The sequence below is a fragment of the Osmia lignaria genome, chromosome 14 (genome assembly GCF_051020975.1).
Source record: "Osmia lignaria lignaria isolate PbOS001 chromosome 14, iyOsmLign1, whole genome shotgun sequence".
NCBI classification, from domain to species: domain Eukaryota; kingdom Metazoa; phylum Arthropoda; class Insecta; order Hymenoptera; family Megachilidae; genus Osmia; species Osmia lignaria.
In genome coordinates, this window is record NC_135045.1 from 1531899 (window position 1) to 1546644 (window position 14746).

Sequence of the window (14746 nt, forward strand, 5' to 3'; positions counted from 1 at the left end):
CAAAAATTACATATATTTAGGAAAATAACGAAGATATAAAAAGCATATGATAAAGTTGTCATCAAAGCAAAGGGTGGATTAATAGTGCTATGTACAGTAGTAGTGTATTATGTTAGTAGCTAATAAATTATATTATTACAATTTAAACAGGCCGTTTAATTTTATGGTAAACGTGAAAAATGCTGAAAATTTGTGGTAGTCCTAATTCGATGCTGTATATAATTATTCTATGCCCTTTGTAATTTCTTCTAATAACTTTTAACCACACAAATTCTTTCGCATCTTCTATGCTTTTCAAGGATTGCCTGTTAATGCTTTTACATAATGCAACAATTTTTTTTAATCAATGAAATGGTACCAAACCTACCAAAAGCGTCTCGAGCGGTCAGGTTTGTTCCCGAAGGATAAACGCTGGCTCTAGACAATTTTCGATTAGCTTTCGGCGTTTGGATGCCGTTTTTGTCCGTCTCGTATATCATTTCTCTGTTCTCCATAGCCTGCGTGCTTTTGTTCACGCGCGGTGAATTCGATTCCATCGAGGATCTCCTTTTTTGAGGCGTCGAACACGCTGATGCCACTCTGGAGGATACATTTTCTGTTTTCGCGTTCGCCTCGGAATCATTCGGGCTGAGGTCAGTAAAACTAGTCGTATTGTTAGTAGATGCACTCGGTCGTCTGCTGTGATTGTTCTAAAAAAAAAAAAAACAATCAACAAGTTATTTACCATGAAACAATTATTTGAATACCCTATCAATTGGAATTTTATTTTTAACTACTCGTTTCTTAATGAATTTTTATTTCACACGCTTTTAATTAATATAGCGCACCGCCTATCTCATTCGTTTTAATGCGACAAATGCTTTTAACATCTAAATTGATGTCGGGTAAAATTCTATTACGATACAAGGGGGTAACTATTAATAGCAACATTAATAACGCTTTACGTATTTCATTTCGCTGCGCGTTTTAACGTTTCGTGCGTCCGCTATTCAGAACTTTATCCATTGCAATCTCATTGTTCCTCGAGATCGATGAAACGAGCAATATTTAGCTCGAGAAACGCCTACCGCGTTAACATTTCATAATTTTCTGGATAATTTAGTAACGCGTGCCTTGCGTTTTTCTATCGTCATATACAATTACAATCTAGATGGGAACACGCTCGGCTTTTATTATTTCAATATCTTCGTATTCATCGCATATTTTCGTACATGCATTTTTCTCTAACAGCGTAAATAGTTTACGTTATACATAATACCTGTGTTTCATCTTCCACTCGAAGTTCGTTGTTGTCCATTGTGCTTGATGAAACTTGATAAACAATATCGGGAACAATCACCAGTGACTGTTAGAAGAAACGAAATTTCCACGATAATGATCCGGATCGATATTGCCATTCTGAAAGTCGAGACGATAATAGAGTGCCATTTCCTAATTAAATCATTATTTGAATATGTAAATTTAGTTTCCTATGACCATTATTTAATAAAATTAATCTGCTATGATTCAAAATAACAAATAAAAAATTATATAAATTTTCAATGGGGGGCCCTTGTAACACATAATGACCGCGATGCTCTTTGAAAGTTCCTCACGGAAGCATTATTTTTCAATCGGAAATTGAACACGGCGCGCCGTATAATGAATTGTCTTCGCGACTTTATCCAACTTGTTAATCGATCAATAAGCCATTACGACTAAGGACGAGCGATCACCAGAAAACTTAGTTTCCGTTTCGATCGACATTCGTACGTAGAACTTGCAGTAATCAGTCCTGATCGTTCATTGCTAAGTAAACAAAGATCGATCACAGTTTGAGACTGCGACCTCGCCACGATTCTACGCTCTTTTTCAATTATGAATGGAGACACCAGTTAAGTTACTCTATAGTTATCACCTTTCTCGACCTAAGCAGGTTCGCGTGCCCTTGGCCGACGAGAAAATCCGCTGACATTCTGGTTAGGTCCTTTTTCTCGGATTTAAAATGAATCTACTGGTCCGTTGCACGAAACGGAAACTCCTGGACAGTTATGTACGACCTTAGCATTTTGCTGATTCAACAAATACACGTAGCTTCCAATCCATTGCTGTTTCTTTTCATTCTTCTCAATAATTCTATATCTTCCTCTTCGAGTTATTCGCTTATCTTCTACGGTCCCAATCGGCAACGTTCCATGAATTTGAAAATTCTATAATGTCACGTTGCAGCCGAAGATCAAGTATTCCGTCGCGATTATCAGCTGTAAATACACTTTGGGAAAATATATTTATAAATCTGACCAATTGGTGTACAAATTGACAAGACATAAATCACATTTCAATATCCCTCGGAAGACAAGATACGTCTTTTCGATTCTTTGATTTTTCTGACATTCTGAAAAGTCATCGTTTCCTCTTGAAGACATATTCTTGTACAGAAAATATGAATTTCCTCCCAACTGGTAATTAATTAAGGATCACTCGAAACATCTATCACTTCTTCCTGATTGCTCGTACAATTTCTTCAACCTAATTATACAAAGTTAGATTTCACATTTTCAAAATTTCACAAAGGTATCCTTAACAGTTGTAACGACGCCCGTGGCTGTCAGGTGACGCCGCTTGCTTCCGCCGCAATACTGTGACACATACTGACCTCCTCGTGGCAGGATGATACTTATATGTTGCACACATGGCTATGCGTGTGTTATTTACGAATAGTAACTATACACATGCCTTTGCACGAATAGACACACGTGTAATTGCGAACGTGTTTCGATGTTTCTTCTACATATGCTCGTACCAGCTCGTCTTTGCTCTACAACAAACTAGAATAAGCGTTATTTCATTCGTGTATGTGTGCGATGGATGACTATGAATGTTTCTAATAAGGATTTGTCATCGTATCGATGCATCACGTTACCTTACGTATAATAAAATCTAACCAACAACATTCCTTCCTCTTTCTTTTTGCATCGAATGCCATTTTCGTGTACTGTTTTTTCGTTTATACACGTGCTTATATTTATAAACATATTATACTTGTTGACACCGTACAGCATCTATACGTAATACGGATATTGGTGTGGATGCCTCACACATGCGAAAGGATATCAAGGATTTTAACCCTTGTGTAGGTTTGTGATCGACGAACACAACGAGACAATAAGGTTTTCGAATCGCTATGGTTACCAACCGAGCACAACATGTGTTACGTATCATGTCCGTATATTGTCCAGTGATTCTTTCACGAACTTGAAATACCAACAAGGGTGATGAATATGTATTCGCATGCGACATCCTGAAACGAGAAATTTTACGATTAGATTTAATCATCGATGCGTGTCGAAAATAAGTTTATTTTATCGTATTTAAATATACCGTCTTTATATTTGTAAATTGTAATAATAGAATCATAAAATAATGTAATGTAGCTGTTTGTAAGTACGTAGGATGATCCGATTTCATTATCGAAATCAAATTTCATCATTACATACCTACAAACTGATAAATATATGGAACTAGTTACGTGGATTTGTATTGTCGATTTTCCTGAAATAGTACACTGTATAGATTCCTGACATTGTCTATAACTTAAATAACTTAACCTTTGTAATTAGATCAATCTGAAAGTCACATAGAATACTTGTTATTAAAGAAGTCATCAGTAGAATATGTCAACTTTATAACCCTGAAATGATACTATAACATTAATACGGTAATAAAGAAAATGCTAAAAGACTTACGAAAGATACCAAGTTATTTAAGGATAATTTCTTTAGTTGTTAACTTTATTTTTTATATGTAATGAACTTTAGTATAAAAAGTAATACAGCATTTAAATGATTTTTTTCTAGTGAATCTTAATAAAATAACAACTTATTATTTAAAAAAAAATAAAAAATATTAAAGAAACTTACTGTTACATGCGGTACATTTAACTGTACTACAATTTTGAACTAACACAGGGAGTCATTTGTACAACTATTGACCATAATCAATTTTATCATTTACAAATATGCAAACATAGATACTAGAATAGTTGATACAAGAATTATCCAATTGATATATTTAATTCATTTCAAAGATATCAACTGTTTAATTTTCAGTGTTTCGCTTGATCCGAGATGTAGCGTCATTCGCCATACTTATTTTCAGTGAAGGCGGTATTGGGTGTGTCATAATGAAGATTATGTATATAATTTTGGTGTTTGTCTTTTTACAAGCAGGTAAATGATTAAATGACATGCACGTACTACTTTGTGCGTACCAGAAATTCTATACAGTTATAAATTTATGTTTGATTTGAACATAAATCAACGAAGCGAAACACTGATGAATATTTTATGTTGTTTGATGTTTACTAAAATTTTCTTTGCACTATAATTTTAATTGTAGTAATGTGATACTTGTTTATGGTCGCACAATGAATTACACTTTGTGTTACATTTGCAATCTAGCTCTTGTTACATTATTAAAATAAAACATATTGACAAAAAGTTTTATCATTTTTCAGTTAGTGGACAACGTACACCAACCATATCCCATATAACTCAAGAGCAAATTAAAGATATTGGAGAGAGTGTTGAATTTCGTTGCTCTGTTCAATATGCACAAGATTTCCCAGTAATTTGGATAAAAATTAATAAAGATAGCGCGAATGATCAGTTACCTCTTTCGCATGGTAGTTCATTAATCATAACAGACACTAGATTTGCTCTGAAACACGATGAGGCAACATCTACCTTTATATTACAGGTGATTTAGATCATATGATTAATATATACAATAACTTCAATTTTAGTTATATAAATAAATAATATGAATATATTTTAGGTGAAAGACATACAGGAAACTGATGCTGGATTTTATCAATGCAAAGTTTTAATATCCTTAAATAATTATGTAACTGCAAATGTTGAACTGCAAGTTCGCAGACCACCTGTTATTAGTGATAATTCTACTAGATCTCTTGTAGTTAGCGAAGGACAACCTGTGCAACTTGACTGTTACGCAGGTGGATTTCCTTCGCCTAGAATCTCATGGCGTAGAGAAAACAATGCTATTTTACCAACTGGTGGATCAATTTATCGGTGGGTAATTTATACATTTTATTATTGTATGCTTGTTTGAGTTTTCTGTTAAAATGAAATTGTTACAGTGGGAATACATTGAAGATTTCGGCAATTCGTAAAGAAGATCGCGGAACGTATTATTGCGTTGCCGAAAACGGAGTAGGACGAGGTGCTAGACGTAACATTAACGTGGAAGTTGAATTCGCACCTGTGATCACGGCACCCAGGCCACGACTTGGTCAAGCTTTACAATATGACATGGATTTGGAATGTCACGTAGAAGCTTATCCTCCACCAGCTATCATATGGTTAAAGGATGATGTTCAATTGTCGAATAACCAGCATTATAGCATATCACACTTTGCAACTGCAGATCAGTATACTGATACAACCATCAGGGTGATAACAGTTGAAAAGAGACAATATGGAGAATATGTTTGCAGAGCTGCTAATAAATTAGGAACTGCAGAAACAACGGTCGAACTGTTTGGTATGTATGGTATTCTGAAACATGTACAAGTATGTTTGTTTATATAACGTAATACTAAAAATAATGACTTCATTTTTCAATCAGAATGCTAGTTGCAGAACATTGTAGATAAATGTGTATGTATTTATGGTTTGTGCATGATGATGTTTATTATACTTCAACAGTTCTATGTAATTTCGATGTAAACATTTAGTAATTTATATCAAATTTAATTTGCATTTATGAGCAACAATTTTATTATCGCCATTTTATTTCGGCTGTTTTATTGGTTTCTTGAGTTTAGTAGTTAGCATGTTCTAGATGTTCCTTATTTTTTTTTGCGCAGAAACATCTGTCCCTGTGTGTCCACCAGCTTGTGGTCAAGCTATTTATTATGGGGCTGGAGTAGAACGAGTTTCTTCAGGACTTTTGGTAGTCTTAGTTTTATTTATTACGGTTTCTCTGAGGTATGTTGTTTTAAAAATATTTTTTCGCTGCTTCTTATTTCGAGTTTTATAGTTTATTTAGATCATAGGGTGATCCAGTACCGTTTGTAAATCGATCTCGTAATTTTGCAGAAATTTCCACTCCCAATATTAATTATCCCGGACTTCAATGGGCAACAGCAAGTCGATGCAGCTCCTCCAAATGGTTGCTGTTATTACTATCAGGGTTGGGAAAGTTACTTTATAAAAATATCTAGTTACACTTACAGTTTTTTCGCTAAAAGTGTAACTAGTTACAGTTACAAGTTACCAATTCTAAAAAGTAACTCGTTACAGTTACAGTTATTGAAGAAAAGTAACGAGTTACTTGACAGTTTTTGGAATAAAAATATGTAAAAGGATCCCGGACCACTGATAAATTTATTTTCTTGCTACAATTATAATTCTATAAAGTTACGCATAATACTCAATAATACCTAATATTTTACTCAAAATTTTAATAAAAGTTTTTATTACATTTTAACAGTATTTGGTATTGAATTATGTCATCAAGGAGGAGTCCTCTTTGTGGCGTTATGACGGAACCACCGACGCTAAACATCCGTTCAACAGATGCACTACGCGGAAGTGCCGTGTTATATTTTATAAAATGTTTCTTGATTGCACTGTTTAACATACTGATATTGCAGTTACTCGATTTTAAGAATCGATACAATTCTTCTTGTACGGACTCAATTTCATTGGTTTGCTTGTTAAAAGCAAAAGAATCATCGTGGTCGTCGAGATTTTGTTCAAGAATTGGAGAACTCTCAGCAGAACGGATTCCTAATAAATCTTCTAAATAGAGACATTTTTCGTTTTATTATGAAGATCGAAATATATATAAAGTAACTTTTAAACTAACTATTAAAACAGTTACTAGCTATCAAAAATATGTAACAAAAGTTAAGTTAGAGTTACCGAAAATAAGTAACTGTAACTGTAACTTCGTTAAAAATAACGAGTTACTTCCCAACCCTGACTATGGTTTACCATTTTTCATAAATACTATACATAATATTATATTATACATACATAAATCTAGGGGCCTGATTTGTTTTTGAATCTTTCTAGATAATTATTTTTATAGTTATTTACAAACGAAATTAATTGACGATTAGCGAATATAACGAAATTCTTAGGGGCCAGCAATATAATGCATGTTGGCAAGGTACAAACTTACATTCCAGATAAAGTACACAGTTATGCCTAGTTAAAAAGAAGAAAATTAATATTACCGAGTACCAATAGTTTGATATATATCCTTACTAATATATAAAAGTGAAAATGCTGATCGTTATTTCCTCTTTCACAATTAAACGGCTAAACGGATTTTAATGAAATTTGCACTGTTGGAGAGCTTATTCTTTCAAGATGGCCATAGGCTAACAAAGAAGCATTAAAGAATTAGTTTGGTAATACTCGGCATTGCAACCTAGACTTTTTTTTTTGGCATTCGTTTTCTTATTCATGTGTTACGTTGCACTTGCCAAGTGGAAACCGTCATGTTTTAGAAATGTAACAAGATCGACTTACCAAATCGCTGTTTTAATAATACAAGATAATATAATAGCTTGCTAAGGTTTCTGTGTTTGCCTGATGATTTCTAAAACACCAAAGAACGGTAAGACTTTTGCCGATCTCGCACCCGTCGCGGCGAAAATTGAACCAAACGAAACGAGAACATTCCTTTGTTCAAATTTGTCGTTAGATCCTTTCGTCAGGCAATTTCTTGGAATTTCCGATAGTGTTTATTGTCTTAAACGACCCTTGATTTCAAACGTCGTTCGCTTTCGTAAGGGTTCTCATTCCTTTCTGTCATTGTTTAAATACATTTACACTCGTCCACTTTTTCATACTATCATTTTGTTCATACAACAATGATCCTTGTTGGATCGGCTGAGAGAGAAAGAGCGTTCTACAAAAGAAGTTATCATGGTCTTCCTATTTCTACTCAATTAATCGGGAAAATTCCCGTAATGCGAAGCACTGGTGTTTACGCTAACGTCTATGTTTCCCTCGAGCGAACTCAAGTTTTTGTGCGTTGAGATGTGTTACAAATACTATTGAAAACTATTATAAACTCAAACTCTCCCTTGTACATCCTCACATTGAGAAATTCTCGTAACCCAAAAGGGCTTGATAAGGGACGCAAAGCGGATAAATTTCAATTTTTCGCCGGGGCGTAACACATGTCGTATTAGATGACAAAGAAATATTTGTCATTAAAATAAAAAAAATGCGCGAACACTCTCCAAACGTCACTGCTGTTAATCTAAAGAGGAACAAATGATCAGACACTTGCACTTTTATATATTAGTAAGGAAGTAGGGATAATAATAGTTGATTAAAATTCCCGGGCAGAGCCGGGTAATGCAGCTAGTTATAGATATGTATATTATATCATCTTTTTCATATATCAGTGCAACTGATAAACACGAACGAAGTGATTGATAATAATGTTACGAATATATTATATATAGGTATATACATATAACGATGCAGCCTTCCAGACATTTCTGGTAGGAGCTCAAAAGTGCAGCAATACAATTTAAATACTTGTTAATGCTCTATTAGAAGAATTGGAAATAATATTAATAATAACGATACTCTATAGCTACCATGTTATGTAAAGTTCGGCAAACGAGAAGGGAAAAATGAAATGTTAGTGTATCACGATCACGATGCGAAGCATGTAATTTGTTTTAGATCTAGATTTAATGGTTATATATTGTAGATGAAATTATTTATACGATCTGAACTAGAATATTTTATATCGTGTGTTATTAAGCGCATAGACTGCATACTCATAACAGGGATCTTTCGTCGTCTCGTCGAGACAAACATGCGGTACTATAAGCACAGATGAACCTAGAATCTCAAGTATGTAAGATTTTTTATGACCTTTTTACGAGTTTGCAATTTTATATTTACCTTTAGACTAATATGGATTTTAATAAATGAAAATTTCAAGTACCACCAAATCTTGTGACGTTCAATCAGTTCCCCTTTTAGAATTATACTGTAATTCGATCAATGTATAAATTTTATTTTATTATTTCTTTGACAATCGTTTGATAATCTTATTGTAATTTGAAAACAGCTTTACTGATTTCACCTCGCTTCAGTGCTTCCAGCGCTTTAGGGTATTCGGATAAAGAATAAGTCTTAATGCATAGCTTATCGTAATTAAGATACGTATCGGCCATTGCTTGCAACAAAGCAATACCTTTATGGAATGTAAACGGATTTATGTTTACGCCTACAATCTTCAACTCCTTCATGTAAATCTGTTGAGAAATAACGAAATTTTAAGCTATTCGATATCCGGCTGCTTGCGATTCCTCGGCAATGACTTGTTTCTGGATAAATAATGATTCAAGTATCTGGAATAATGACGTTAGAGTTATGAGTAAGTTACCTGGAATGGCTCGATGGTCAATTTTGCTTTAGGACTAGCCACACCGAACACGCAGAGACGACCACCGCGGTTTAACAATGGTACAGCCGCTTCCATGGCTGGACCTGAACCGCTACAGTCCACAACCAAGTCGAATCCACTTTTTAATTCTGTTGGACTTTTTACACCGTAGTCCAAGCCTGAAATATCATTTTTTTGTTTTTTTCCAATTTTGCATCGTCATTCGACCAGGATGTCTCCTCTTTCATTTGAACTTCAACATTTCTCAAATATAGAATTCTGATTACCAAGTTTCTTCACCGCGTTTCGTCGCTTTTCTTGGGGCTCGCTGACCGTGACGGTTTTCCGAAGACCGTGTAAATGCAACAGACAAGACCACAAAAGACCAATTATCCCAGCGCCGAGTACGAGAACGTTAAGACCCACGTTCACGGGATTGATCTTGTCCCATCCGTGAGCCAAACAGGAGAGTGGCTCGGTAAGGGCAGCTTGTGCCATTCCAACCCCCTCGGGCAATAGATAAACCTGACCGAGAGTAAGACAAAGTAGAAAAAAAAGAAAGAAGTAACAAAAGATTCACCGAAGGTTTCGAAGGGACGAATCTCCAACAGGTACGAACCTGACCTTCCGGAACGACAGCGTGGGTGGACCATCCGCCATCTCTGAAGATTCCTACGGTGTTGTTTATACCGCCGTTCTCGCAGAAATGATAATCTCCAACGCGACAATAGTCGCAGAGATTACAACCACTGTTAGGATCGACCACCACTTTCTGACCAACTTTCAGATTTCGCACCGCGGAACCAACCGCGTCGATCGTGCCGGAAAATTCGTGGCCGAGGGTGAGAAGGCCTTCCTTCTTGCACGGGAACGTTCCCTGAAAGGAATTTCATTTTCCAACGATATTCGATTCGATTTTCTCTCCCCATGCCAACGGTAATATTCGAATCGATGCAACGGGGCTGCAGGGAGGCTAACGCGTGATCGATAAAATGCATCGCGTACGAGCGATATCGTGTTCGGCGAATATTTATCAACGAGAAACGTTGCATCACGGGGCCACTCCGATGAAAATACTTTACTTGTACGTGTCAAGGAATTATGCAACATTCTCGTGGCCCCAGCACGCGTTTCAAAGTCACGTAACCTCGGATAAAACAGAAGTTTCTTTGTAAAACATGCGAAGAGAAATGAAGATTACGGACCGACTTACGGCGCGATATTAGATAGGGAGATTGATACACGTGAAATATCTCTGAAAAGAGAGATAACCTTGTAAAAATTTTATGTTAAAATCTAGCAAAACCGAACGATTTTCAATTTTCGTAAAATTAAAAATAAATTTTCAATATTTTGTTCGGGAGGGTGAGAATATCACGGCGATAGTAGGGTGGTAACGAACGAATATAAATGACCCACGTCTAATATATGAAGATCGGTCCCACAGATCCCGGAATAGGCGACCCTGACACGAACTTCATTGGGTGCCGGCACAGGAACTTCCGCCCTCCGCAACGCGAGCGTTTTCTTCGTAACATCGAAACTTAAAAATTCCATCGCGACGGCTCGCGTTGCTAACGACAGTACTACACTAAAGCGTAACCGCGTCTCTATCAAACATTTATATCCCAGTTGCGAAATTAATGTTTTATATATGTTGGTGCCGTGCGCCGATATTAATCACGAAACGTACTCAAGCGAGCTTTTTGTCGGCCCCTCGAGCCAACCACGATCGTCGAAGAAGAATTTGAATATTTGGCGACAGATGTTCTAAGCACACGACAATTGAATAAGTGTTTAAATCGAATATCAGGGACGAGATAGATAATGATTCGTTTCAGTGATGTGACTTTGGGCGATCATTTGACATTTACAATTTTAAATTGTAAATTTTCCTGTTTCTACTCGCAGATTTTGATCAAATACGAATTTTCATATCTCCGATCGTTAATTGTCGAAATATTATAAAGTATCATTGATAGCTTGTCAGAAATTATCAGACACCTTATCCGAATACGTAATCCTTTAATAATTACAAACATTCGAATATTGTTTCAAAAATTTGATAAGAATCTAGAATTTTTCTGCTTATGTTATTAGATTGCGTGGATGTATAAAAATATCATTATCAATGCAAAATAATTCGTAGAATTCAACTTGGAACGAGAGATAATAAACCTTGAAAAGCTGAAAGTCATTCGCCACGTGTATTAGTTCTGTGCGTTCCGAGACGCTAGCTGTTAGAAAATTTAGTTAAAGAAATGTTCTTTTGCGAGGGACAACAATAGAAAGATTCTCCAAGGATGGAACCTTTGAACGATATCGTGATTTGTAGTCTTCCTACCTGAAACGATACCTGACCGACACTCGAACAGAGAAAAACTGTTCGAGCAGGTTGATATACGATTCATGGTGTAAATTTCACTCGACAATTGACTTCGTTAACAGCGAAAGCCTCAAAAGGCAAGATGACACTAATACCTTGAATGGGTTTGAAAAATGCACACCTGTACAGGGATGACTCGTCACCCAGTGACAAAAATTGTATCCTCTTTTTTAATTGAATACAGTTCGACTCACACGTAGTCTGTTAAAAAATTAACGAGAATAGATTGTCTGTAAATTTTTAACAGTTAAAAGATGTAGAAAATTAAAATTGCAAAATGATATTCGCGAATTTGTGTTCGCCGTTCTTGTTACGCTCCTGTGTCAAGAGGTTCGGTGTAATTTACAACCGGATGGTTATAAATCATTGTGGCGGAAAGCGATCCTCAGGCATCGCGTTACAATGTAAACCTGCTGTCAAAGGATCGTAACTGAGACCCTTCGAAACCCTTCGATTATTTTTGACACTTTTCTTCGAATTTTTAGTTCGGGGATCCCTGAGGTGCAGCGACGCGAAAGCAACCCTGTATTCAACCCTTGTGCGGATAACACCGGTTGAAGCTTCGATATTCTAAATTTGTATTTCAAAAACATATATGTAGATGTAACGATGAAAATATAAAAAAATTCTCTAAAGAAACATAGAAAACATCGTACAGTTGACATTGATCGACTTATTTGTCAATATTTTCTCGTTAAAAAATAGACCAAAGTGCATTTGTTTGACACTAACGAATAACATTGAACCTGATGTAATTTTGTTTACTCTACCAACGTCATGGAATATCAAATTAAATATAGCAATGGCTGGCATGTAATTAAAACTCACGGCGCTTTATTAATATATAATTAAATACAAATACACCGTCGTGGGAACTTGCTCTATTAATAAGCAAATTAATAAAACAGCTTGTTACGAATTCTTGAATATGAATAATAAAAACAAAAATGAATTGTCAGGTGTGAAACATCCTCGGTGAAAAATGATCTATTGTTAATGAGTTAGAATATATAAAATATTGGACAACGAATGTTAGGACTGGACGGGGTGGAGGAAGGTGAATTTTTTTCGCAGGCGCTGCAACGTGTATGCGGAAAATTCATTCATAGCCGGTAGAATGGCTCGGGATGAACGAGCGTCCTTCGATTCACGAGAAATTTCGGGTCAACGGGACGGAGCTGGGATAGCTGGCTGTACCGGGAACCGGAAATGAGGTCGGGAATGACGTCATCGCGTTCAGTGGCGTTCATTCAACCCCTGGGAATAAACTGGGTCACCGGGCCAGCTCACCCCTTCCCTTGATTGGGTTTGTGAAAACGGTTACTCAGCTCGAGAAACGCATGCATTCACCGGATCGTTCGATCGATTCACCGGAACCTATTTAAGATCGCACAATAGAACGTTCGATTATCGGAATGCCGATTAAAGAGACAATTGATTATCAGGACACTGATTAAGGGAACGACTGATTATATTATCAGAATATTGATTAAGGAAACGATGGAATACCAGAAGTTCAATTAACATTCGATTATCTCGCACTATTGTAAAATCATCGACTATAAAATGAATTTGTTTCGAAATCAATACCACCCTCGTAGCAGGAATTCATCTTCAACGATTTCGAGTAGATTTACAGAAATTTCCGCGTCGAAATAAAAGATTTATGTAACCGATGTTTGTCACTTGTATCGCGTAAATAGGTTCCGTGCTGCTGTTAATAACTTATGTAACCACGATTTTTTTTTCTAATTCTGTTTAGACGATCATCAAAGAGCATTTGCTTATAGGGGTTAATACAACGAGCGGAGCAAAAATAGACGCGTGCAATCCTGGACGCAATCCGAGACGCGAAGGCGTCTAAATGGCGAAAAGATGAATCGCAGAAACAGATGTTGGCCAAACGGAAGTGAGGAAAAAGGAACAGCAGACAGGAATGTGTGAGCGTTTGCTGAGATTCGATCGGTTAGAGAAGAACAGGTGTCGCTCGAATGTATGGTTATTGTTCACTCTTCTTTTGATTCGTTCGAACAAAGTTAGTTTCCCGTTTTTTCCCGCCCACGTTCGTCTGTACGGGATAAGTCATCTGATATTGTGATCTTCATTTCCGTAAATAGTATTACATATGGAGAATCTATTTTGTTATAAGCGAAATTTCACTCCAAATAACGTTTTTATTTTTTGGAACGTGGTTGCAAATAACATTGCAATGATTACTGTGAAATGTTCTCATTTATTAAGGTTTCCAAGTGTTGCCAAGAAAAATTGCAACGATTCATCACCAGGAGTAGTGGCATTACTTTTTTCTCGAGACTCTTTCCGAAATTACTTGTATGGGATCTAAAAGCTGCCTAAAAAATTAATATGTAATACCTCTAAAGTGAAAAGAGTTTCGGCCAGTGTATCCGCAAGTTTCATTCACGTACGTGTAAAAGGGCGAAACAGCGGTTCGTCTTTTGAAAATCCGAAACCCCTGTAAGCCGGAAACGTGCGACCTCTTTCCTTTCCTGCGGAAAAGGGGTTCGAAGGACGAGGGTTGTAAGAATAGAAATCAAACAATTTCTTGGAAGAAACGTTCTGGCGCATATCGTTTTGAAATGTTACGCTTCGAACTCCCTATTCAAGAAACAAGAAATGAATTTTCGAATTGACAAACAATATGTAATATATACTGTCGGTCGATTCGGTTTTGTTGTTTCATATAATTATCACGGCTGATAACGACGAAACCATACGTCGTACATTCACTTTCGCAATACCTAAGATTATTAACCCCGATGAAAAAATAATTTTAATCTTCGCTTATCAAGCTCCGACTTTCAATACAAACCGACGAAACATTTTTCATACGATTATAATTAAATGTTTACATTCGTTTAGTGGAACTTCTTTCCCTTAGGGAAACTTATTTTGCTGTACATGACAAGATAC

At 36.1% G+C, this 14746-nt stretch overlaps 3 protein-coding genes across 7 annotated transcripts in view; 1 reads left to right on the plus strand and 2 right to left on the minus strand.

The window, feature by feature from the left end:
* The window catches only part of LOC117609207 (anoctamin-4), a 50342-nt gene that overhangs the window by 16144 nt on the left and 19452 nt on the right, over positions 1-14746 (minus strand). For 2 of the 5 annotated variants that reach the window (XM_034335241.2, XM_034335242.2), the window contains exons 1-6: positions 3509-4126; positions 2903-3280; positions 2636-2807; positions 1898-2508; positions 1259-1398; positions 368-689 (exon numbers count right to left, since the gene is read on the minus strand). In XM_034335241.2, the coding sequence (XP_034191132.1) occupies positions 368-689; positions 1259-1297 (361 nt within the window). In that variant the 5' untranslated portion in view covers positions 1298-1398; positions 1898-2508; positions 2636-2807; positions 2903-3280; positions 3509-4126. Of the gene's footprint in view, positions 1-367; positions 690-1258; positions 1399-1897; positions 2509-2635; positions 2808-2902; positions 3281-3508; positions 4127-14746 lie in introns of those variants that run through there. The other 3 variants (XM_034335240.2, XM_034335239.2, XM_034335238.2) reach the window with 3 other exon arrangements.
* Lac (septate junction protein lachesin) lies at positions 4107-7459 on the plus strand. Its single transcript, XM_034335255.2, has 6 exons — positions 4107-4208; positions 4496-4737; positions 4816-5072; positions 5141-5544; positions 5870-5990; positions 6102-7459. The coding sequence occupies exons 1-6, from the start codon at positions 4163-4165 to the stop codon at positions 6121-6123; spliced, it is 1092 nt and encodes a 363-aa protein (XP_034191146.1). The 5' UTR covers positions 4107-4162; the 3' UTR covers positions 6124-7459.
* On the minus strand, positions 9037-11047 carry LOC117609215 (sorbitol dehydrogenase). Its single transcript, XM_034335256.2, has 5 exons — positions 10849-11047; positions 10049-10306; positions 9717-9954; positions 9430-9608; positions 9037-9298 (listed from the first exon to the last, which is right to left on the minus strand). The coding sequence occupies exons 1-5, from the start codon at positions 10984-10986 to the stop codon at positions 9092-9094; spliced, it is 1020 nt and encodes a 339-aa protein (XP_034191147.1). The 5' UTR covers positions 10987-11047; the 3' UTR covers positions 9037-9091.

Bases quoted from the DNA above. Each gene is read 5' to 3' on its own strand.
- Lac (XM_034335255.2), top strand. From the start codon at position 4,163: ATGAAGATTATGTATATAATTTTGGTGTTTGTCTTTTTACAAGCAG. The intron at 4,209-4,495 runs GTAAATGATTAA...ATCATTTTTCAG, and splicing joins GTTTGTCTTTTTACAAGCAG to TTAGTGGACAACGTACACCA. The intron at 5,073-5,140 runs GTGGGTAATTTA...AAATTGTTACAG, and splicing joins ACTGGTGGATCAATTTATCG to TGGGAATACATTGAAGATTT.
- LOC117609215 (XM_034335256.2), bottom strand. From the start codon at position 10,986: ATGGAATTTTTAAGTTTCGATGTTACGAAGAAAACGCTCGCGTTGCGG. The intron at 10,307-10,848 runs GTGGGTCATTTA...AATTCCTTTCAG, and splicing joins CCGATCTTCATATATTAGAC to GGAACGTTCCCGTGCAAGAA. The intron at 9,955-10,048 runs GTTCGTACCTGT...ACTCTCGGTCAG, and splicing joins CTGTCGTTCCGGAAGGTCAG to GTTTATCTATTGCCCGAGGG.